The 22897-nt window shown below is 42.9% G+C and overlaps 1 protein-coding gene across 9 annotated transcripts in view; it reads left to right on the plus strand.

Moving 5' to 3' along the window:
- The window catches only part of COL26A1 (collagen type XXVI alpha 1 chain), a 193570-nt gene extending 172419 nt beyond the window's left edge, over nucleotides 1–21151 (plus strand). For 8 of the 9 annotated variants that reach the window (XM_074845325.1, XM_074845316.1, XM_074845321.1 and 5 more), the window contains 6 exons: nucleotides 3044–3136; nucleotides 4634–4695; nucleotides 7102–7164; nucleotides 12060–12104; nucleotides 13130–13214; nucleotides 16174–21151. In XM_074845325.1, coding sequence (XP_074701426.1) covers nucleotides 3044–3136; nucleotides 4634–4695; nucleotides 7102–7164; nucleotides 12060–12104; nucleotides 13130–13214; nucleotides 16174–16346 — 521 coding nt within the window. In that variant the 3' untranslated portion in view covers nucleotides 16347–21151. The remainder of the gene's footprint in view (nucleotides 1–3043; nucleotides 3137–4633; nucleotides 4696–7101; nucleotides 7165–12059; nucleotides 12105–13129; nucleotides 13215–16173) is intronic. The other variant, XM_074845319.1, reaches the window with a different exon arrangement.
- The last annotated feature ends 1746 nt before the right edge of the window (nucleotides 21152–22897 follow it).

The following is a 22897-nucleotide window of genomic DNA, read 5'->3' on the forward strand; positions in this document are numbered from 1 at the left end:
GCTTGCCTGTGTGCCCAGTGTGCCACTGGTGAAAAAGAGCGTAGAACAGAGATTTGTGAAGTGACATCCCAGTGCCTGCTGCCATGCGTGGTCCTTCCTGAGGAAGGGAGAACAGAGCAGAGCAAGTGAAGGGGAAGGAGAAGGGATTTGATTTAGAAAACCATACTGACTGCTTTCAAAGCTGTTTACGCCTGTGCCTCTGAGATGCCTTGCCACTCTGGCTGGGCAAGTTTCACTGCCTTGTTCAGGGCATTTCTGTGCTTTTCAGGTTTACCCTTTGCAGGATGTTTGTGCCCTCTTCCAGAGACCATAGGTGCTCATATCTACCCAGGTCAGACTGGTTGCGTGCTTCCTCTTAGCTTGGCTAGGAGTTGGAAAGCTCCCGGAGCGAATTGTGTATCGTGGTTTTCTCAAATGAGGCAGACAGTTGTCTGCCTTCTGCTCTGGTATATCCAGAAGCACTGAAACAAAATCCAGCCCTTGAGCCCAGCAGAACCTGGGTCAGCGCAGGAGATGGCTGAGAAGGGGAGGTTCCTGCTACCATTTGTTGCTGGAGCTATTTTGTGGCTGCTGTAACAACCTCCAGCTGCAGTGAGCCCCAGAATGTCCCCCTGTTTATAAGAAGGGAGTTTATAAGGAGACATGAGTTCTTCCTGCTGCTTTATGGGAATATGGAGAGAGTCCCTTAAAAAATGTGAGGGCTGTGTTTTAACACACTTCAATCCCATTTAATTCACAGTATGTTTCATTCAGAGCTCATCCTGGAGGGAAACCTTGATGTGAGTTTTGCCTGGCCAGGCAGCTGAGGAAGGAGCCACTCTAGATTTCCTGCATGTCCATACTGCTACGCTGCAGAGGCCAAATCAGGAGCTACTGAGCTCCAGGGCTGTTGAGCAGAGGTCTCTTCCGTGTCACAATTATGGAACCACCTTTCATAAATAACCTTGAGTCAAATGTCAGGATAGGTGGATTTGTGGGAGTAACTCTGTCATCATAATAATGTACCATTTAGGTGGAATGTTTTGTAACCCAAATCTTTATCCCTGGCTTACCTCCAGCAGTAATTACATCCTGGTTGTTTGCAGCCCATCCTCTCCCCCTCTCAGTGGATGTGCTTTTGATTTTGTTGACCACTTGTTCTGTAAAAACAAAAGGCTCTGCAATTGTTAATACCTTCACTGCTGTTTGATGCTCATTTCCCAATTTCATCTTACTCTCAAGCTGTGATGGATTTTGACATGGTCAAATAATACTCAAATTAATTGAATTACACACTTCACTTGGTTACCTTTCCTTCTGAACATGAAAACAGTCTCAGTTGTTTTGTTTCAGGGCTGTGAAGAAGGGAAGATGGTGGCGGTTAGAAACAATAGTCAAAGAAATACCTGTTTGCATTCAGGCTTTAGGCATGAAATTTGGTTCTCAGAGGGATGTGGGTTAGATCTTGTGCTGTTCTGCTGCCAGGAAGGCTTTGCAGAGATATACTGTCATCCTTGGCAGTTAAAGAGATCTCACAGTTTTCCCTAGGAACTGCTTTCAAACAACTAGCTTGAAAGTCCTCTCTATCATTGCCAGCACTCCAGAAGTTGAAAAGGCTTCATGATATGTCTGCTAACATTTCTGGAGATTTCACCCTATGTCCTTTGGACTGGACTCTGCAAAGTAAACAAACACCCTTCTGATCTTCCTAGTGTCACTTGATATTTGCATCAATCTAGCAGTGAGACATTTACAGTCTTATACACCTGCAAAAGGTTCCCCTGAATTCTACCGTGATGAGTTAAAGGAATGGGTGAAAGGAAACATGAGTAAGTTTGAGGTCATGGGCAGAAGGAGGTGGACATTATTCCTGCATGGTGGCCTCCAGCTATGGAAAATGTGGACTTTTCAGAGGGTTTATTATCCCAAAGACCAGGAGCCGACATCTTCATCCAGGTTGAATGCGGTAAGAAATATGCAGTTGGTCCTATAGCACTAGTCAGGACAGCAGATTGCAAATCTTATCATCAGGACATGGGGGGGTCCCTTCCATGCTTTGTGACCTTGGTATCTTGGTCAGTCATGGAATTTTTTCCCTTAGGTTTCCACAACTGTCAAATAACATTGTGGGATGCTCAGATGAAAGATTCTGCCATACAGGTACCTCCCCAGACTACTAGTATGGTTTTGGAATTGCATTAAATAGTAAGGGTTGCTTTTTTATATGTAGTTCTGTTTTTTCTATTCAGTCACCAGCTGAAGTGGTGAGCCTATCAGCTCAAGTATGAGGGAAGATGGGGGCAGCTATAGGCTGCTGATTCTTATTCCTAACAGGAGAAGACTGAGAAAGATGTGCAAAAGCACAAAATTCCTCCAAATCCTGCTAATGCCTTCCCCCTCCCTGCTCCACTCCCATTTCCATCTGTTTCCCAGAACTCAGAGGACCTGCCCAAGCTGGCCAGTTGAACACCTGAAATAATCCTAAATAGCAAGTGAGTTTTCTGAGTATGTGGAGGGGGCAGAGCACACCCTCTCCCTGGGCTTTCCTGCATCCTCAGACCTCAGGATATCTCCCACCACCACCTCGATGGGAGGGGGCGCTTGCTGGGTTGGTGGGGATATGCAAGACTGCCAGATTGGCTCAGCAGTTCACTGACTGAGGTGGGGAGCTCCAGCTCCATGTTTGATTTCTCAGGTAGCCAGAAGCCAGATGTATCTTGGAGATGGCAAATTTTGGGTCAGTTATTGCTGTACAGTGCAGAGCTACTCTTAATCCACTTTGGCATTCAAAGGTAGGGTTATACAGGTGTGCAGGAACACCGATTTTTTTGACAGAAGAGACTTTTCTGAGAGGTTGGATGAGCAGCTTTGCAGGTCTGGGAGATGCAGCCTGTGCCCGTAGAGAGCAAAGGGCAATTGCTCCAAGAGCCCAAATTTTGCATCCTGAAGCACTGCCTGCCTTTGGCCAGCAACAGGCGCCAAAGGATTTTGGAGAGAAGTCCTGCCTGCTGGGACTGGGCAGCTCTTGCTGCAGGGACACTAACTGCTCTGCTCTTTAACACAGATGGAGAACCCCAGCTGGCCTCCACCGTCATAGACACCATCATGGCTGGCCTGCCAGGACCACGAGGAGCCCCAGGCCCGGTGGGGCCACCAGGTAATTAACCCAGTTGAGCTGCAAACCCGTAATGATGGGGAAGATGAGCAAAAGAAATTGCTGATGGAGACTGGAGTGGTCCATGGGATGCCTGCAGGGAAAGCAAGCGGTGCTCATTGGAAGGGCAGTAGAGCAGTGGGTCCAGGAGTGGGAAGGGTGGCAAGAAGTAACCAGATTTCTTAGCTGTTGATAGTAACAGATTGTTTTACCTTTGGCAGACTACATCTTGAGAAGGGAATAATTAAAGACTGTCTTTAGGAATGGGTTGTCCAGTGAATTCCTTTATGAGAGCAGAGTTGTTCCCACCATTGCTGCAATCCTCTCCTGTTGCTGTAGAGCTCCACTGAGCAGGATCTGGGCAGCTGCTCTGTGACGTGTGTGCAGACTTTGCAGAGTTTGGAGCTGGTTTGAGCTATTCCAGATTTTCACCAGTATAACTGAAATCAGACTCTGGGATGAAAATTCAGTGGCAAATCTTTTTTTTCTCTGTGCTGATGGGTGGCTTAAACGATAGTATTGCTGCAAACATCATCATTTCCCTGTATGATGCATGTTTAGGAGTGAACTCCCATTAGTTGCAGAAAAGGCTTTTCCTTGCATTATGAGGGCCTTTAATTTATCCTTCAATTCCTTTATTCTTTGACTTAAGTATTTGTATGGTGTGTTAATGATTGGGGCTGATTCAGCTGTAGTTTGTGTATAATGTCCACATTGTTTCATCTCAAGGTTGTGACAACTAAAGCAGAGAGAGTATTGCTAAATTCAGACTAAGCAAACATCCTGTCTCCCATTTGCAGGTATAATTTAACAGCTACTGTTGAGATATAATTATTTTTCCAAAACGAATGAATCTGTTAAGTGACTGTGTAAAACAAGTTGACCTGTTTAGACAGTGTTTAACTCGTCCTGGAAGCAGGCTCTTCTGTGCTACAGACTTTAAAAGAATTTATTGCCACTGGAGTGAGCAAAGAACAAGAGAGTGCTCTGCTTTGCCGCAGTCAGCCTGTCGTGCTGGCTGTGTCCAAACCCTGTCTCCTTTATATTCCTCATCAATTTTCTGACAACACGAGAGAGACAGACCGTAGCAGGCTTCTGGACTTCCCTTGCCACCTCCGAGTCTCTGTTTCAGAAACAGCGACTGTAGTATCTTGCTCTGATGTAGCTGTTTCATGGATCCATTTAAGTTTTCTCAAAAGTTGTCATTTTAAACAGTGGAAATGCAGCATGTTACTGACATCCTTCCTGCCTATTTTCACTGTTTTTTCCTCCTAGAGCTCTAACACCTTCCCTAGGGCATAGGGATATATTATATCAGGATGTGGGTATCCAGTAATCCAGTGTGAGATGAAGTGCTTATGCTGTAGTCCTGTGATCAATGTACAGCTCCTACCCATTGAGAGACTAAGCAGAGCAATGAAAGGAAGTGCATGCATTTGGAATTTAGGGTCTTTCCTTCTAAGTCTCCTTAAAGTTGTCTCAAATGATGACTCCCACCAGGGCCACCAGGCGCATCGGGACCAAAAGGGCCACCAGGACCTATCGGAGTCCCTGGATCACAAGTAAGGTGCTTTAGTGCTTTGGGGCTGAGGGGCAGAGTCGGGGGTTAGGTGTGAAACAGCTTCTCCTTGCACAAAGAGAGAGAGTAGTTTATAAGTCTTAGATCTGATGTTTTGTTCCCCATTAAATGCTGTGATTTTAATACCTTTTTTTCATTCTGAATTGTGCTGAGAGGTTGAAATGGTTGCGCTTTCCAGCTTTTCCCTTAATCATAACAACACATCTCGCTGTTGCTGTGTCAAAACACTTCACTGTGGCCTGAGTTGATGCAGAGGATTTGACATGGGCTTTACTAACACAGTGATAGAAAAATACTGCGTTTCCTGTGGAAGACATAAAAAGAACAAAAATGCGTCAATGGGAATTCACCAATTCACCAAAGTGAATTTGTTAAGCTTAGCTTTTGAGAAATGGCACTTTCTATTCAAGAAAAATATCACAAATTCCCATCATTTTGATTATTTATCGATACAAAAATTGTGGAGCTGGGAGGTAATAATGGAGTGTGATAAACTCACTGAAAATAATCTATGATAGGAGAAGGGCAAAGTACTCACGTGAATGGAAAAAGACGGTTAAATGGAAAGAAGTGAAGTCATGATGATTAGTGAACTGCTAAACTACTCAAAATTGTGGTTGGCTGATACAAAGGGACTCCAGTTTTGGGAAGAGTATTGCTTAAGGTGGAGGTAAACCAGTAACATCAAATATTTCAAAGGAATCTAACATGTCTAATGAGATAAAAGTGACTAAAGAGCACAGAGAGAAACGTTAAGTAACGTAGCAGAGGGATGTAACTTAGATCCTGATAAGAAGAGATTTGGAATTGCTAGAAATTAGAGAAAGGAGATTTTTAGTATGTATTTATTAATCAGTTTGAAGAAGCAATAGACAGCAGGTTAGTGAAAGTTTGCCAGTGTAGTAGAATCATTTCAATTAGTGAATGCTCTGGAGAACGATGAGAAACTCCAGATAGATAGGAACACAGTGGGAAATTTGGCAGCAAAATGACAGATGCAGTTTAACATGATTAAATATAAGGTAATTCACAATTCATAAATAGGTTCTGTAGTAGAGTCTGGCTTTTTCACATGCAGCACACATTTTTTTTTTTTTTTTTTACAACAGATTTGTGGGATTGAGTGTTCTTGAGTGTCCCCATGTAATCATGCACTGAAAGTCACTGTTGAGAGCTGTCAAGAGCAAAGGATGCTTATGGACACTTAAACTTTGTTCATGCTGCATGTTTGACATGGGTCCAAGTCTGGCTGGTGGCAGCCCGAGTCATTTGGCAGCCCTAGTTAACCTCCTAAACCTGGCCTGAGTTTTTGAATCTTTTGTGGGCCGGGGAGAGATGTAGCTAAGCTGGAGGCTTGGTGGTGACTGGTGGGGCTGACTGCAGGCAAGGAGCAACATGTTAATGGTGAGCACTGCTGCCTCCCAGCTGAAATGGGAGAGTAGTCCTCCCTTAGACCCTTAAAACACTAATGCCCAATCTTGTTGGGCCATTTAACCAGACGCTGAGGCTCCTTGCAGCTATGCCTCGAAAGCTCATTTCTCTGGATGCTGAGAGATGGGGGTTTCTCAGGCTGTTGTTAAGCAGCTTGGCTTAAATCACCAGTGGTCTGGAGCGGAGCAGTAGTCTCCTTTGCTGCTGTCTCCAAGGTGATGTGCAAGTTACTTGAGGTGGAAAGAAGCATCTTGCACATGGTCATGGGGAGCTGACACACTGAATATAAAGAAACAATATCATTCTCTACCTGTCTGATTTATAGCTGTGGCTTCCCTGGGTGGATAAGTTAAGAATTTGGATTGACTTCTGCAAAGCAGTTCCATTAGTAGAAATCTGGAGACTATGCCCTTCTTATCCATTGGTGACTGCTTTATGGATTTATTCAACCCAGGGAGCAAAATTATTAGTAGAGATTGGGTTTAATTTGAAAATTGTTTATCAGGGTGAGTGAATAGCTTCAAAATAATTTCCACTGCACAATCCAATTAATTTTCAGGTATGTATGCTTACTCATGCCACCCACTGAGGCAATTATGAAGAGAGGGAAAGTAGTGGGGATTTTTAAGTTAACCATACTATCTGTGTATTAATTTCTACTTGGTAACTGAGAACAAGAACTATCCTGTCATACCAACCCCTTAAAAAATGTTACATCAGTAGCCTGCAGTGCTTTAAAAGACCCAAATAGTGGGATATGCAGAAACCATAGGTCTCAGGATATCTGCAAACAGAGCTTCCATTGTTGTTGCTTGAGGATAAAAGAGAATCCAGCCCAATTGCTTAATGGGTGTATGAGGTTTTCAGGATCAGAGGATCACTGGGAAATGTATTCACTACACCTACACAAAGGATGCACAGTAGAAATTAATTCATTCTTGTTCTGCATCTCTTCTAGGGCTTACCAGGCTCTCCAGGACAACCCGGGCCAAAAGGCTCCAAAGGAGACCGAGGAGAGAGAGTAAGGTTTTACAAACACAGAGATTCCCAGCAACATCTGGGGTGATGCCTCAGAAATGATATACAGCATATGTCTTTCAATTTCTGTGGGACTATAGCCATGAACAATTTTAAATGTAGAGTTTCTTGGTCTTCTGCAAGAATCAAGATGATGGTTTACTGCACAGATAAAGGGTTGAATTGCTTGCAAAGTCTGGTGTTCCCTAAAGAGATTCAGGTAGCAAATACATGGTATATAAAGGCTTGTGGAGACCAACTTTCTTCTGCCAACCAAAGCTCTTTAGTGTGGAGTATTTTGGGTGGTCAAACTGAACCTTTCCTTCTATGGCAATAAGGCAGTAAAAGCTCATCAGACTTTTCCTGAACCAAAGCCAGTCCCCAGGACAAATGTTCTTAATATATTTAGAATATTGAAATTATGTTCTTCACATGTTTATGTGATATACCTCAGTCCTTGATGGGTTGTCAAGTACTAATATCTAAACATACATAGAAGGGCTTTTTGAATGTTATTTCCAAACTGGTGAAGTTTAGGAAATAGCAGAGAAAAATCTAACAAGGATATAAATGTGTCAGATTCCTGGTCTGCACCGGGAAGGGTTTCAAGTGCCATTTGGGCCTTCAGCTCCTCTGTTCTGCATTGACACAGCCTTGTGCCACAGCTGTAGGAAACACGTTCCCTTTTCTTCCAAGTGCCACTTTTACCATCACATGGATGGAGGTGAATGTGGAGGTCACCACCTGTAAATGGGTGGCTGTAGATGACATGCTTCCCCCATCTGACAGCGTTTCCTCTTCTTCATTTCTGCTCATTCTTCCAATCCAAACGACAGAGGGATGTCTGAGAGAGCCAAGAAAGACAAATGCAGATTGGTTCACTCCAATTTGATGACTTCCCAAATTCATGCAAATAACCAGCAACAGACTTAGAGTATGTTCCTCTGTCCAGGCCATGTGCAAGGAGAGCAAGTCCAGGTGGCTTGTTTCATTCTCTGCTGAGGGACTTGACATCAAGGAGCAGTGGATATCTGAGGATGGAGCACATATGCTTTTAAAAAGCTCTGCTTTATTTGAGCATCTTTTCACATTGTTTTTGGTGCTTTGTCCCTGTTATTATGTAATTTTAACCATAAAGTCACCATTTTAAGTGACTTTTAGTAATTTTTTAATAACAGTTTCCTTGTGCAGATCAGTCACTTCGGGCACATATCGGCTCTACTAGTAGATTAGAGACTGATGCACTTCTGGGACTAGAATTTAAAATTCTGATAGAGAGCAAAACCTTAACTGATGAGGTTTCAGCACAGGTTACCAACTACAGCTCATTGCCATTAAATGTCAATTTTCAGTTAAAAAGAAAAAAAAGCATGGTATATGGCAAATTGTCAAGTTTCCATCCAGGAAACTGATAAGAGCTCTTTCTCAATGATTCATTTAACATTTTGCTTTAGTTTGTGGTTGACCATATTACTTTGAAACAAAAGCTTTGTTGCACTATGTCCATTCAGTACAGACAAATCCTTAAGACTTTGATTTTGTTCCCTCCTTGTTAGATATTCAGAATTGTAACTCTCCTTCTAGGTTTGGGACAAATGAGATTTCCAAATATCAGAATGTCTTGCTAAATAGAAAAAATAAATTCTATTTCCTGTCCTTCCTCTGTTAGCGTGGAAAGCGAAGCCAATAGCTTTTTCTGGCAGAATTTCTGTAGGATGTTCTGTGTGCTTTTTGTCTTTTGTGAGTGTGGATTTGAATGCTGGTTTTGACAACTCCATGCTGCAATTTTGGGTTTGGTGGATACAAATTAGGGCTAGCTTTACACAGAGCGGAGGAGCTGTGCAGCTGCAAAGAAACGCAGAGGAGGGTTTACAATATCTATTGAGATTTGAGAAAATGTTATTATACATTCTTCCTGCTTAATCTCAGAGAAAACAGATGTAGACGAGACCTGAAGCAATCTGAGCACATCCCCTGGATGGCACATCTATGTGTGCCACTCACGATCAGCCTCTGTTCATCTTATTCTTAAACAGTGCCAGTGAGGATACAGCACATCATCTCCAGGCAGTCTTCAGAGGTACAGCTAGTGAGGGCCTAAGATAAAAGATGTTTGTAACACCCAGCCTAAATATCCTTTGATCCCCTTTAAGCTGATAACATCCTTTCTGTTCCTCCTGGACACAGAGAACAGTCTGTTTATGTATTTTGAGTGCGTTGTTATGTCTTCTCTCTGTTATTTGCCTCTTGCCTGTGCTTTTTCACAGGCCTTACTCCCTCCAGTGCAGAATCCAAGTATTTCCCTTTGAAGATGCTCAGAGCACCTGACAAACTGGGCCTTCCTCCCAGCGCTCTTCGTGTCGATACAGGCCTTTGTCTCATGCTGGCTAGCTGCTCACCGAGCGCTGGGTAGCTCTCCGTAGTGATGTTTTGTAGATGCCCAAGGCCCATTGGTTTTATACAAAGCAGCAGTTTGATGGACACAAAACCAAAGCAGATGTCCCTTTTTGTCAAAAACTACAAAAAGCTGCTGCCAGCTAGGTAGGTTTTTTTGGGGAAAAAAGATGGGTTTGTTTCTCTGTGTGTCTAGGGGAGAAGAGCCAGGTTAAATATGTGGCTGTTTCATCAAAGGATTTCTAAAGATGCTTTTAAATTTTGCCTCATCTTCCCAAGCTCCTGCTTTTTCATTAAATAATCTATAGCTGTTCTCCTGGTCAGGGATTCCGTCCTGCCCCAGCGTGCTTCAGGGTGGGAAACCAACACTGTGGAGAAAAACAGAGGGGAAAAAAATGCTCAGCTCAATGGCATTTTGTTCTGCCCCAGACCAACACGTACCATTTCAAAATGTTTCTATTTGAAAAAACAAAAAAAAGAACAGAAAAACCCCCACTGAGAACAATGTGAAAATTAGCACAGCAGGAAAAAGAAACAAACCAACCAAAATATTGTACGTGTGTTTTGATCAGTGGCTGTTGGGGTTAACACAGGGATGTGTGTGTGAAGCAGGAGGCAGATTAAATCAGCGCTCTGTGGGAGTCCTGGGCTCTGTTTGCTGTCTGGGGCAGCATCAGCCCATCAGTTTTACTAGAGAGAAGAATGCGGTATCTTTGTAAGAAACAAATCTCCAGCCAAATTCCTTCGTGGTATAATGTAACTGACTGCTGTAAAGTTCAAAAAATTGCTAATCATCTTACTGTGAGGGTACTGAGCTGAGTAGCTCTGTATTGAACCAAACTGCTCCGAAGTGTGATGGGATTTGGAGCTGATACTTGACAGAAAACCATGACCCCCTTTGCTGTCTCTAAGTGATAATGTCAAGGGAAAGGAAATTTTTCATATTATCCCAAGTGTAAGGTTTTTCATTAAGCCATCTTAATTCCACTAGTAAAAATTACACTATGTTCTTGTCAAATGGAAAAATATCTCCTAATGACACTTACTTTATTTCCAACAGGGGCAAGCAGGTCTGACTGGAGAGAGGGGCATTAAGGGATTTCCTGTAAGTGATGTACTTGCGGGTGTGTGCAAGACTCAGATGGGTTTGGTGCCTGCCTGGCACCGTAAACACCACCTAGCTGGACTGCAGCTGGTTCAACCAGCTCTCTCGGATGCAATGCTTAGGTCAGCTGTCTCCAGCTTAGACACTTGTTCAATAGGCAGCCTCACCTTAACGTATATCTCTGTAAATGAAACATAATCTTCCTGCATGTTAAGGATAGTGCTGAGATGCTGTGATCAGGAAGGTGTCACACCAACAGAGGAGATGTGTTTTGCTTTCAGATCCCCTCTAGCCAAACCTTGGCAGACAGAAGCCCCCTCCCTGCCCTGTGAGGTTCCTGGCACTACCAGAGCCCAAACGTGGGCACTGTTAAACAACTCAAAGTACATCAGCTGCTCTCAACTCCCTCTTGCACTTTGGTTTGCCAAGCTGAGCTGGAAACCCTTTAGTGAAATTAAGAGATGTCTCCAAATGATTTCTTGGCAATACCTGAACGTAGGAGATGTCTGCACTGGCACATATGGCTAGGGTGCAAACAAACCAGTGGAGATGAAGGCTGGCTGAAAGCAAGCTAGTGGAGCAAGTGAGTTTTTTTGGCTGGCAGCATCCAGACAGGTCCAAGCTCCTCTGGGAGGTTTCTCTTTTCTCTTTCTTAATTCTACCTCATCATTTTGTACGGTTCACACAACCTTTTCTTCAGTCCTTCCTCCCATACCCACCCTTCCTTTACAAGTACCTCAGGGATGTCCAACAAGTTTTGAGGAGGCATTTCCACTCTATTTAATTCAGCAGTTTGTTAACCCTTTTCCTTGTTTTGTGTTTAGCTTGTGATTTAATCTCTCCATGTCATCTGTTCTTTGAGAAATGCATGAACTTCTCGGTTAGGGGGGAACATCAGACCAATGTTCACAGCACATAGGGATCTTTGTTCAAGAAAAGCTTAATGAGCATCTTCAGAGGCAGAAAGTGATGTGACTAATAAATGAGAGAAGAATGCAGGATTTTATGTTCTAAATGATGAACATGTGCACCTTTTGGGGATGGGAACAGTATTTTTATCTTGGTGTGAGATAAAAGCATTGCTCGTTGAGATCTTCATGAGATGTATATTGTCTTCCTGTGGGCCCTGGTCATGGCAGCCAGCCTCTCCTAAAGCTTGGCCACTCCTGGCCAAGTTCGTCAGAGTTAGAAGTGGTGATGACCTCCTGGGAAGCTGGTGGGAACCAGGCCAGAGCTCACGAGAGCACTTTGGCCCTTAGCATGAAGTGCCAGAGAGTCTGTTTTCTGCTGGTGAAACATTTCTGCCTTTAATTTGTTCCTTTAGAGGGAAGGGGTGAAAATAATCCTGGACAGGGTCCTCAGTCACATGAAAACAAATTTCTCTTTCTTGTCTGTTTTAGGGTGAACCAGGCAAGAAGGGTGAGGAAGGTGACAAAGGTGCTGATGTAAGCATGTATTTCTACTGTTGTTTTACTTTCATTTTTGTCTCTTTACTGTGCTTCAACCATAATCCCTTTGACAGGCTGCTTTGTGGAGGGCAAGGGTCCTGTCCACAGTTAAAAGTGCAGAGCAAGAGATGATTTGAACCTTGGGTTTGATCTTAATACATGCTAGAAATCCTGGGTTTTGAGGTTTCCTTGGCCACGTTGTCAGCTGCCCTTCTCACCATGCTCTCTGAACACCTCCTCAGTCTCCAGTGGTTGTTCTGCCACACAGAGCTGCTGCATGGCAGGGAATTACTCCCCCATCGTCCCTCCCACAAGCCCAGGCACAGATTCCCAGAAGAGATTAAACTGCATGTGCCGAGAGAGAGTTGGAATTCTCACATCTCTGCTCTCCCATCCTAAAACACTTACCAACATCTGTCCCTTGAAGCTCATATCTAAGGCAATGAGGGCAACAAACTGCAGCCTGAGTGTAGGTGAAAGTATGTGGACAGGCTTCAGGGAGCATGTGGCCCAGCTAGGAGCTCTGTGAGAGGCAGTGTGAAGCCCATCAGGATGGGCTTGCATGCCACTGTTCCAGTTTATAAAAGGAGCAGCAAGATGGTTTCCTGGTGTGCCAAAAAAGAGTAAGCCCAGGTAACTCCCGATGTTCAGAGTAAATGTCAGATGAGAGCAAAACCTGTTCTCCAGGTAGTTCAGCATAGTTGTTAACATAAGCTGCACATTATAAAGGTTTGACAGGAATATACACCCTGGGTTTGGCCCACTGCAGAAGCAGGAACCAATCTGAAAGGCTTGGCTTTGGGTCAGAGGCTCTGCAAACATGGGGTATAACTGATGAGGTTTTCTTTTAAATAGGTATTTCTCCTGCATTTCTACTTAACCCTTGCAGCTTATTTCACCTTTCACATCTTTTCATTTTGAAACATTCACACTGCATAGTCTGGCATTATGGAGGCAACATTATGAACAAGAAGCCTATTCTGCAACATATACCAATGTTGATTTTCTTTTCCTTCTTGCAGGGGGAAGGTGTTCAACAACTTCGAGAAGCTCTGAAGATTTTAGCTGAGAGGGTATTAATTCTCGAGCACATGATAGGAATTCATGGTAAGCGTCGCTAAGGTTTTCTTTTCTAGACAACTGGGGGCTCTGTTCAGGCAGCTGCCCGATGGTTAAACATCCTCCCAGTCTCCTAAACTCTCTGTCTAGTATCTGTTTTAAGCTGGGTTTCCAAAACTAGGTACCCAACCTGACTTAAAGGATGCTTAGAACTGTTGAGAACCTGGAACTCCACCAACTGCACTGGTTACTCTGGCTTTACAGTAGCAGGTGAAATGACCCCCACAATAATGTTTATTACAATTCAGAAAGCCAGGTCACAAGCAGCAGCTCAAGCCATGTGGTGCAGATCATCTACCAGCTTCCCAGGGAGCTGCTTGTTCAAGTCTCTGGGCCAGATCATTTCATCCTGTTAACAGCCTTGTTACTGTCCCAGCCTTGACACTGAGATGAGCATTTTTAAACCAAGTCCCATAGCACTTTTCTTTCTTATTTTCTCCTTGACACATGGCGCCTCATTCCTGACCTCACCTGTAAAGCGAGCTGCTCACACCCTCCTTCAGAGTGACACCCACTTTTATTATGAAGTGGCCTTTGGATATTGATTTAGCCTATGAAAATGCTAAATAGCTAAAATGTCCAGCAGTTCCTAAGCAAGCGGCTTAAAGTGCATGTATGTGACTTAAAGTGCAGTAAGGCAGCATGCTTGGAGAGCCCACAAGCTCCTCTGGAGCCAGCAGAGCGCTAAAATGAAAATGCTGCTCAGCACTTCAAGGCCAAACCAGTGTCAGTGCCCGGTGCTCTGTTATCTGGCTGATCTGGCTTGGGTCTCAGCACTGCCCTTCACTGTTCAATGGATGTGTGTCTTTTAGAGGCCCAAAGTACTATTTCCAGAAGCAATAGGCAGCAACAGTTTAAGCTTTTCGGGAAATCATGAATCATGAACTCATGATTTAACCACAGTCACCCTGACCTTACCTCTGCATTAATCCTAGTTTGCTTCATATTTTCATTGGATTTTATACACCAAGGGCAGGAAGAGATGTTTTTGTGCTTCTTTGCTTTGAGATGGTGGAGGTACCAGGAAGATGCCCACTACCTTACCTGGGCAGCAATCCATGCCCAGCTGGTATGTTCTCCGGGCAAGAGGGGAAGGGGAACCCAGTCCATAAGCACGGAGCAGTATATTTACAGGACCCAAGGCCTGGCCCTTCATCATCTTTTACTTTGTACCTTCATTTATACTAGTATGAAGGAAAATGTCAGCTCTTCGGGAAGCCTATATAGACACTGGGAGAATTCATGAAACTTTACCCCTGCAGAACTGCCTAATTTATCTATTTTATACACTGTCTGTTTGGAAATACAGCACCAACAAGGCATGCGCTGCTGTTATTTTGAAATGGTCATTTTGGCAAACCATTTTTACTGACAAATGTATTTTCTGTTATTGCTTGCCACGGAGGCAAGTTATTTATACCCATGTACACTTCTATGCCAGTGTAACTGCACTGGCAAAAATGGATGGGTTTTAATTGTACAGTATAGTTAAGGCCATCTTTAAACACCTACATTGTATGACTTTATATAAGTAGTTTCTTTTTTATTGAATAACAGTATAGATAATTTTGTTTTCACTCTCTGCTTTTGAGATAGTTCCATTCTTTAACTTAAGACATATTTTAGGCCCTACAAAAATATTGTTTAGAAAGAGAACTTGGAAAGTAAAGCATTTTTTCCTTGTACAATTATGTTCATCCCTTTATGTGTATATGGTTTTAAAAAAAGAGAGAAAAAGACATAAAATAACAAAACAGAATATCCTTGAGCACAGACCTCCCTGCACTGAAAGGCACCACACAGGTTTAAATTACCCAGCACCAACTAGCTGGTCATGTTCCCACTGTAGGTGTTAAGGATTTTACCACAGGTTCCTGGGCAGCCCAACTCAGCCCAGCTTTAAAGACCCACGCAGAAATGCCAATCGCATGCTCTCATTTTCCCAAGAAACTTCCCAATCAGTGCGGTTTCCAAAACCACAGCCACCCAAGCAACAAGGCAAAACATACCAGCAAACAAACTTATTCTCTGCGATGGAGGGGCAGTTTGAGATTCTCTAGCCTAGCAGACTGCTGAGGGCAGCCCAGCCGTGTTTACTTCCAGCGAGCACAGTACAAATCCTCCAGCAGCCAAATGCTCACTTGAAACAAACGCTGCCTCGTGGGATCAAACTAAGTCTGGGTGTCTGGCTTGTGAGGTTGTGCTCTTGGCAGGGAAACAAGAAAATGTCCATCTCTGACGGCAAAAGGAAGAGGAAACTAGGGCATTAAAAATGATGAGGCAGCATCGAGTTATCAGCATCTGTTGCTGACTGCTGGGAAGATAGAAGAGTGGCCATGGTCAAATGTATATTTAGCTTCATAGGACAGGATGCTGTAGAAAGAGGAGGTGTGTGTTACCACGAGGCATGCTGGGAGAACGGACAGCTAATATTTATTCCCAGCTTTATTGCTAATTTGGCTGTAGCCTAGGGTGGATCAATCCTTTCGTTCAATTTTTTCAGTGCCTCAGAATGTCCTCCTTTACAAGGAGTGAAATGGAACTTAAACCCTCAGGAGCATCACTTCCCAGTGACCACTTGGCCTCATCCTTCAATAACAGGAATCTGTGGGCAATGCTGAGTAGCAGCTATAGCCCAAGGAAATTTATAATCAATAAAAGAACAGCGCTTTATAAATGGAATTACAAATGGGAACAGGACCTGCTGAGCCACATGCAGTAAGAGTACCTACCCCAAAGAGTTTAGACAGCGCAGAGGGAAAAGACCTAATATAGGAGTAGTGTGACGGCAGCAAATGTGTAAGTGCCACAGTTGCTTGCTGGATGGAAAGACAACACGAGGGATGACACTTCTTCCAGAAGAGGTATCACTGAGAAGGGCCCATTTACCTCTTTCCTTAGCCTCCCCTTTTAAATAGCGCTCTCCCGTGACTTTCTCTCCTTACAGACTCTTTATCTTCCATTGAGCCAGGCTCTGGACAAGATGTGATCCCGGGCTCCCCTCTGCGAACCAGCATCAAGATCAAACGTGGAGGACCCCAGCAGCCACAGGCCTACCAGATCCTCTCTTCACTGCTGGATGACAGTGAAGCCAAAAGGAGAAGCAATCGGATGAAGTAGGAACGTTCTGTGTGTTCTCCATGCCTTTCACCAGTTAAAGATACAGTATCCCAGTGCTTAATTGCAGAGTGCAAATGAAGTGGGTAGGAGGCTGCAGTGTTGGCAGTTGGGTTTCCTTACCTGGCCAATACTGTGCCCTTATGGCAGGGAATGTCTTATCCATAGCTCAGAGAGGGTCTTATGAACATTTTTCTTGATTTTGTTGTTTTGCCTTTGGAATACCAGATGGCAGGTATCCTCAGAAGCTGTCTACAGAAATGACACCTCCTGACGGTGTCTCAAGAGTTTAATCCTCCCCTTGTTTCCTCACTGCCCTTCAAAGTTACTCAGTTAAAGCACTGCTTAACTAGCTGAGACAATCAGTCCCATCTAGACTCAGAGCCAAGCCTTAGCCTTGTCCATTGGCATAGTTGATGACATCTGCTTTTATTTCACGTGGTGGTGTCATGCTGACTTCCAGGTGAAGATGCCACTTTCATATGCCATTAAAGCATTCTCATCTGCAAGGATTTCTTTTAAGCAAAGAACAAATTGGAAAATTCAAAGAACATTTAAAACTGTTACTCTGACAATTCAGGTCACTCTTGGAATTTAGCATCAAAATCTTGGCTTTTCATGTTGCTAACTGTATGTGAGTGGCATTATTTCTATTCATGGTTGGTTAAGCAAGGACTTTTGATGCAAATGTTCATGGCAACATTGACTTTCTATCTATATTCAGTGAGATTCTATGTGTTACTATGAAAATATAGAGCAGTTTGTAAGAGATATGATGGAATTGTGCAAGAATTTTCCCATATTGCATTCAGCTTGTGCATACATCCGGAGATAATTAATTTAAGTAGTAGCAATAACTATTCATGGAAAAGGATATTTTGCAATAGTTTCTTAATCCTACATCAATAAGGAAAAATGTTTTTACACTGTTTTGTTTTTGTTTTGTGAGTAAATCCTTGCCATTTGAATCTGGAGACAGTGTAGTAGCTAACCACTACCTAAGGAATTAGAGTCTTGTCAAGAGCGTATCTTGCACTGGGAGTTAAATACAAAGTCATTTTACTTTTTGCAATAACGTCTCATTTTGGGGGAAGTCCCAGCTCCAGGGTTAAGAAGTTGAACCTGCCCTTCAGTGACAAATGACTCACTACACCTGCTGTGCAAACCAAATGGGACAAGTTGATGTCATTCATGTAGACAGTGATTTTTGTTAGAAAGGGTGAGACTAAGCAACAGAACTGATGGTACTTTATTTTAAAGAAAAAAAAATTCTTCCCTCCCCCCTGATCTGACAATTTTAAAATTCAGCCCAGGATGAAAGTGAGCAAACTGAGTTTGTGTTTGTCATTTTATGGCATAAGTCAGGTAAATTGGTCACATTCTATCTGTTTCCTAGTGCAAGATACAGCTATCTGTATACATTGTAAACATGGTAGACCTACAGAGACATTGGAACATCCAAATCTTTCCTCTGAAGGGCATTATATTTTCAGAAATGAACAGATTACAGGCTACTTCAGGATGACTGAATTCACTGTTGTCTTCATTTGGCCCTGTTCTTTAGAAATCCAACCATTCCTCTCAAAACAAGTAAAATGGTGTAAACTGATGCTGAGCAAGCATCAGAGAAACTTGCCCTCATACAGAAGCTTTTTACTGCTGTACAGCTAAATAATAAGCAGCCTTGGTTTAAGCTGGCTTGGAGGCTGCAGCAAATGCATTTACTTGCCCTGCTTTTGAATCCTCCTCATGATGCTTGGCTAATGCTAGTGGTGGAGCTCATGAGCAGTCAACCCACGTGGATCAGGTTGTACTTCTGTATGCTCAAGTTTTCCTTTGGACATTTCAAAGAAACAAGCCCAAAGCGTTACAAACATCTGTGGAGTATGATCAGGTGCTGTCTTTCCCCAAGACTCCAACATCTGAAGTGAACGCAGCGTTTTGCCAAGAGCTGATGCTTCAGGCTCCAGCATTACTTTGCCTGCCTGTGCTCCGAATTGCAGCTGGAGTGTGATATAGTCAGAAGACAAGAAAACAAGTAAAACTGCCCATGTCAAGTAGGTTACTGACTTCAAGCAGTCAAACTGTATTCATAATCCTTTTCGGAGAATGAAATACAGTACCTTTGAATGCATCTTCGTTTCAAATCCAACACCAACTCTAAATCCAGTGCTAACTCTAATGACAGGATGTATATAAATGATCCCGAATTAAATCAGTATCTTAAAGAAGGCTGGCAACCGGCTCTCAGCCTCCATCAGTCACAAATACAGATAGCTCAACTTTCCAACACTTGGCGAATGACTGAAGTGCTGTACAGCAGCCCACGTCCCTCCCTTCACTACCATGAGGGCAATTAGCTCTCTGTTCATGGACAGCTAAGCATGGTGCAGCCACTGATATATTCTTGGCATAATCTTTCCGTTTAAGAACTAAACACTCAAAAAAACATGTTTCCCCATTTACAGACTTATTACCATGTAGGAATTGAGAAGTACTTGATTACCTCTTTGTTGAATAGGGCCCATCTTGGTCCTGATCACATGGACATTACAAGACATAGCTGGTGGCTTCCAGGAGAGAACCCCTTATGCCTACCAGTAGGTGCTGGAAAATCAGGCCCTGAAGACTGGGGAGAAATCCCAGTTCGGTCTAAATGTGTACACTGGGCAAGCTGGTGCTAGCTGTAGTCGCTTGCCACATTAAGAAAGTTTCCTCATGGCAGTTTCAGGAACTAAACTAAACCAAAGCAATCTTTAAAAAGGGAAACAGCAAAATTTAGTTTCACTGGTCCTGTAGCTACAGGGTTGAATTTGGGGAAGAGGGAATACAATGAGGCTATTTTCACTTCCTTGACATTTTGGAGCCTTCACACTGAATTGAAAGAGAAATTTTTCTTCCTCCGCGTTTGTCTTCCTGAATTCAAAGCTATTGCATTAGCTTGATGATTGCTCTCTTCAAGTAATTTATATTGACTAGGATTTTGGATTTTAAATTATTTAAAACAAATTACTGGCACAATGAAAGGAAATTTAATGGCAATTGTTTGCAACAAATCCTGCCAAGTCAATTGTCAGAAGACTGGTTAGGTTTGGGTTGCAACCATTTTAATTATTGACTTTTCCAGGTTTCTGTATGAGCTATGTAATTTTTTTCTTCCCACACTTCTTGCTTTACTTAGCTACATCACTCTCTTATGCGGTACTGTATCTTTAATTTGGGTGACAGTAGGATTATACCAAATGGACTTTCTCTCTCAGCTGGGGTTTCATTCCTCTCTACTTACACAAGGGTTGGACCACACTGCTGTGCAGTCCCAGTTTAATTATGTTTTAAAGGTGAACATAGCCTCACACACTGACATTAATGATATTCATGACTAAGCAAACCACTCCAACCACATTTTCCATCTTAGGCAGGATATTAAGGCTCATTTTAGCCAGGGCATATAATGCATCTTGCCATGTCTATGTAACTTAGAGTGGATTTATTTTGAATGTGTGCTCATTTAGAAATAGATTTTAATTGAAATGTTTAGTGCTTTATCTTACATGCATACTGTGCAATACCATAGTGTGTTCTTAACCTTTTCTTTCTTTTTCCTAAGACTTTTTTTTTAAATTCTTAATGTTTCTTTGAGCTCCAATGTGTTTTTGACTTGGATTGGTTCTGGTAGTAGTAATGCATTTTCCTTGCCTTGAGCTAACCAGAAGCAGCAGCAGCACATTGCACAACCAAAAATCTTTGCAATTCGTGCACCCTGATGTTCACCAGCAATCTGGTACTCCTGGGAGGCAGAGATACTTCTCTCCAGAGTATCTAATTTGCACTTACTGTAAAGAATTGATAGCAACCCAGGGAAATAGGAGTAAACTAAAGAGAAGAGCCCTCACCTGCTCCCACCAAACTTCACAGTAATTTTGGCATCAACTTTCAAGGGAACAGGACAAAAAACAGATCCAGATCTTCAGCTAGCACGGACTGGTGCTGCTTTCAGTGGAGCAGAGCAGATGGCTCACAAGCAGCTTTCTGAGAGTTTGGCTCTGGGATTGGGGTTCGCTCCCAATCTCTTCAATGAACTATTTTAATGTGGGAACCTGACCACTGTGACAAAGGCTTCTAAAAGACAATCAGCTTCTGGAATTACTTCTCGATACAATTTATTGGAAATCCATTCTCCTGCACGTTTACAGCTTCTGTCTTATTTGAGATTACATTCCATTCTGGTGTTTGGTGGTATAGGGGTTTAAACTACTCACAATTTCTGTAATTGCGTTGAAACCAAGCAACTCAAAGGTGCTATAACTGTTCACAAAGCACATTCCCATCCATAGAAGGAAACGTTAACTTTTTCACTAGTTATTTTACACAGTATTTTTTTATTTATATCAGTGTGTTTCATATGTGTGCAAATGGTCCCAGCTTCTCTCATTGTAATAAGCTTTACAACCATGCAGCATTTTATGGGGCAGCCATATGCAGTATCTTGCAATCGTGTAATTTCTTAACTTAGAGCAAGAATAAATCTCATCTGACATGATGAACTCATTTATGGCAAGCTCTAATGTTTGTTGTAAACACAACCTGTTTGTTCCACTTCTTGCATGGTTACTTATCTGTTTTCATATTGCTATGTTATTGTTCAAAATATCTATTTCTCTTTATTTGCTATGGGGTTTGTTACTGTATATGGAATGTTTTGTATTCAGCATTTTCTTACAGAGCAGAGTGGGAACAGTATTCAAGAACCCACAAATACCAAAGACGTTTCATGTAATGCACTGAGAAATAAACATACTGTAAATGAATATGATGTCAGGTGTCCTGTATTTACAGAGTTCAGAGCAAGTTGAAGCAATCTGCATCCTGAAATTAGGGCATCTGTTTTTCTTTCCTGCCATCTCAACTTTTTCTATGTTTGCAGGTCTCTTAAAAAACAAGACTGTGCATAAAGACCCTGCTTCTGGTTGTCTTCTGCAAGGTGGAGGGGCAAAAAGGGCCTCCATTAACTAAAGCCAAATCTGACAGTTTCCTTGCGTGTGATGGGACTGACTCTTCTGCAGGTAGTGGCTAGACTGCTTCAGCAAGCACAGCTGCTGCCTCAGAGGTCTGAGATTTGTCTCTAGGATGCACTTGGTCGCTACTCTGCATTCCCAGCCACACTAACCAAATACAGGGGCATGTCCTGCCTTCGTGGTGAGGCATTTAATTCCTCAAGCAGCCTAGGTAAGCCTTCAAGCAATGTCAGCTCTGAGCAGCTTGCGTTGCATTGCGGAACGAGGCACTACCTGGACATGGCAGACTCTTCCTGCAGGAAGAGCCCTCCGATTCCTGCAGCAGTTTTAATGCAATGCAGGTACATGGATCACAGCTTTCCCTCAGCTGAGCTGGGGCACTCGGAGGCTGCAGCAGACTGCGCGAGGGGGAACAAGCCACAGAGAGGATTCTGCAGGGCTTAAGAGCATAAATTAAAATCTGTTATTTGCAACTTGCCTCACTTCCTCATAAATTTCCTTACTGTTCAAGGAAGTCAAGTTGGCTGATCTAAGACAGCAAGGACTCCCTGGCCCCCCTCCCTGCAACCCCCCAGCACCTCCTGGGCATCTGCCTCCTCCAGAAGCGGCTGTATTTGGTGTCACCTCTTGTGACAATTCAAACTATTAGAAGAGAAAGTGGTTAGGGACTTTTTTTTTTAACCTTTCTATGATGGGAACAACTACCCATTTAAATGCAACTATCTGTTTGCAAAGGGAGGCTTTACTCTGCGTGAGCCTTGGCTGTAGGAGAGGACCTGGGCTCTTTCTGACAGAGATGTGACAGTTCTGGTTTCTGAACTTGTTTTTTGTATCCTAACAAAAACAAGATATGTAAATTGCAACCAATTTTTTTCCGCCCACCCACAGATTACACTGCAGATATGCAGATACCAATATTGTAGCAAAGGCTAAGTCTTGTAAACACTGAGAAATGTCCACAGCGCCAAGTCCTCTGCTTCATACAGCTTTTTGCATCGCTGATGAGGACATACTCAAGGTTACTTGATGCCAAACATTCCCATGCAACACTTCTCCGGGTCTCTCTGGGTGTATTTATCTTGGTTTTTGTGTCCTAACACCTCCAACTCTGATATATTTATCCTTGCAAAAAGTCCTCTGAGGGAAGGCGGTTCTGTTAATCACTACTGTACAGATTGGGAGTTGCTGGATAAAAGGCTAAATTAATTTCTTGGGACGTTTGTGGCTGTGCTGGTCTGCCAAGCACCAAATTAGCATCAGGCCCATGTTGGTCTCTGGGCCATTATGGCCACTGATTGTAATCACAGCAAGGGGAAATGGCATTTTTCCTAATGCTTAACACAGCACAAGAAAAATCAATGGCAGAGTTGAACAGATTGAACTTCTAGCAGGAGCTGATTAAAAGAAAAAAATACATATATTCACAAACAAACCACAGTTACTCTTTGAATACACTGCCTTAACTCTTCATTAACCACATGCTCAGAAGCAAGTTGCTATACAGCTTACTTTTTAAAGACAGACAAGCATTAATGCTAT

This window comes from Strix aluco, chromosome 19 (assembly GCF_031877795.1).
Source record: "Strix aluco isolate bStrAlu1 chromosome 19, bStrAlu1.hap1, whole genome shotgun sequence".
NCBI classification, from domain to species: domain Eukaryota; kingdom Metazoa; phylum Chordata; class Aves; order Strigiformes; family Strigidae; genus Strix; species Strix aluco.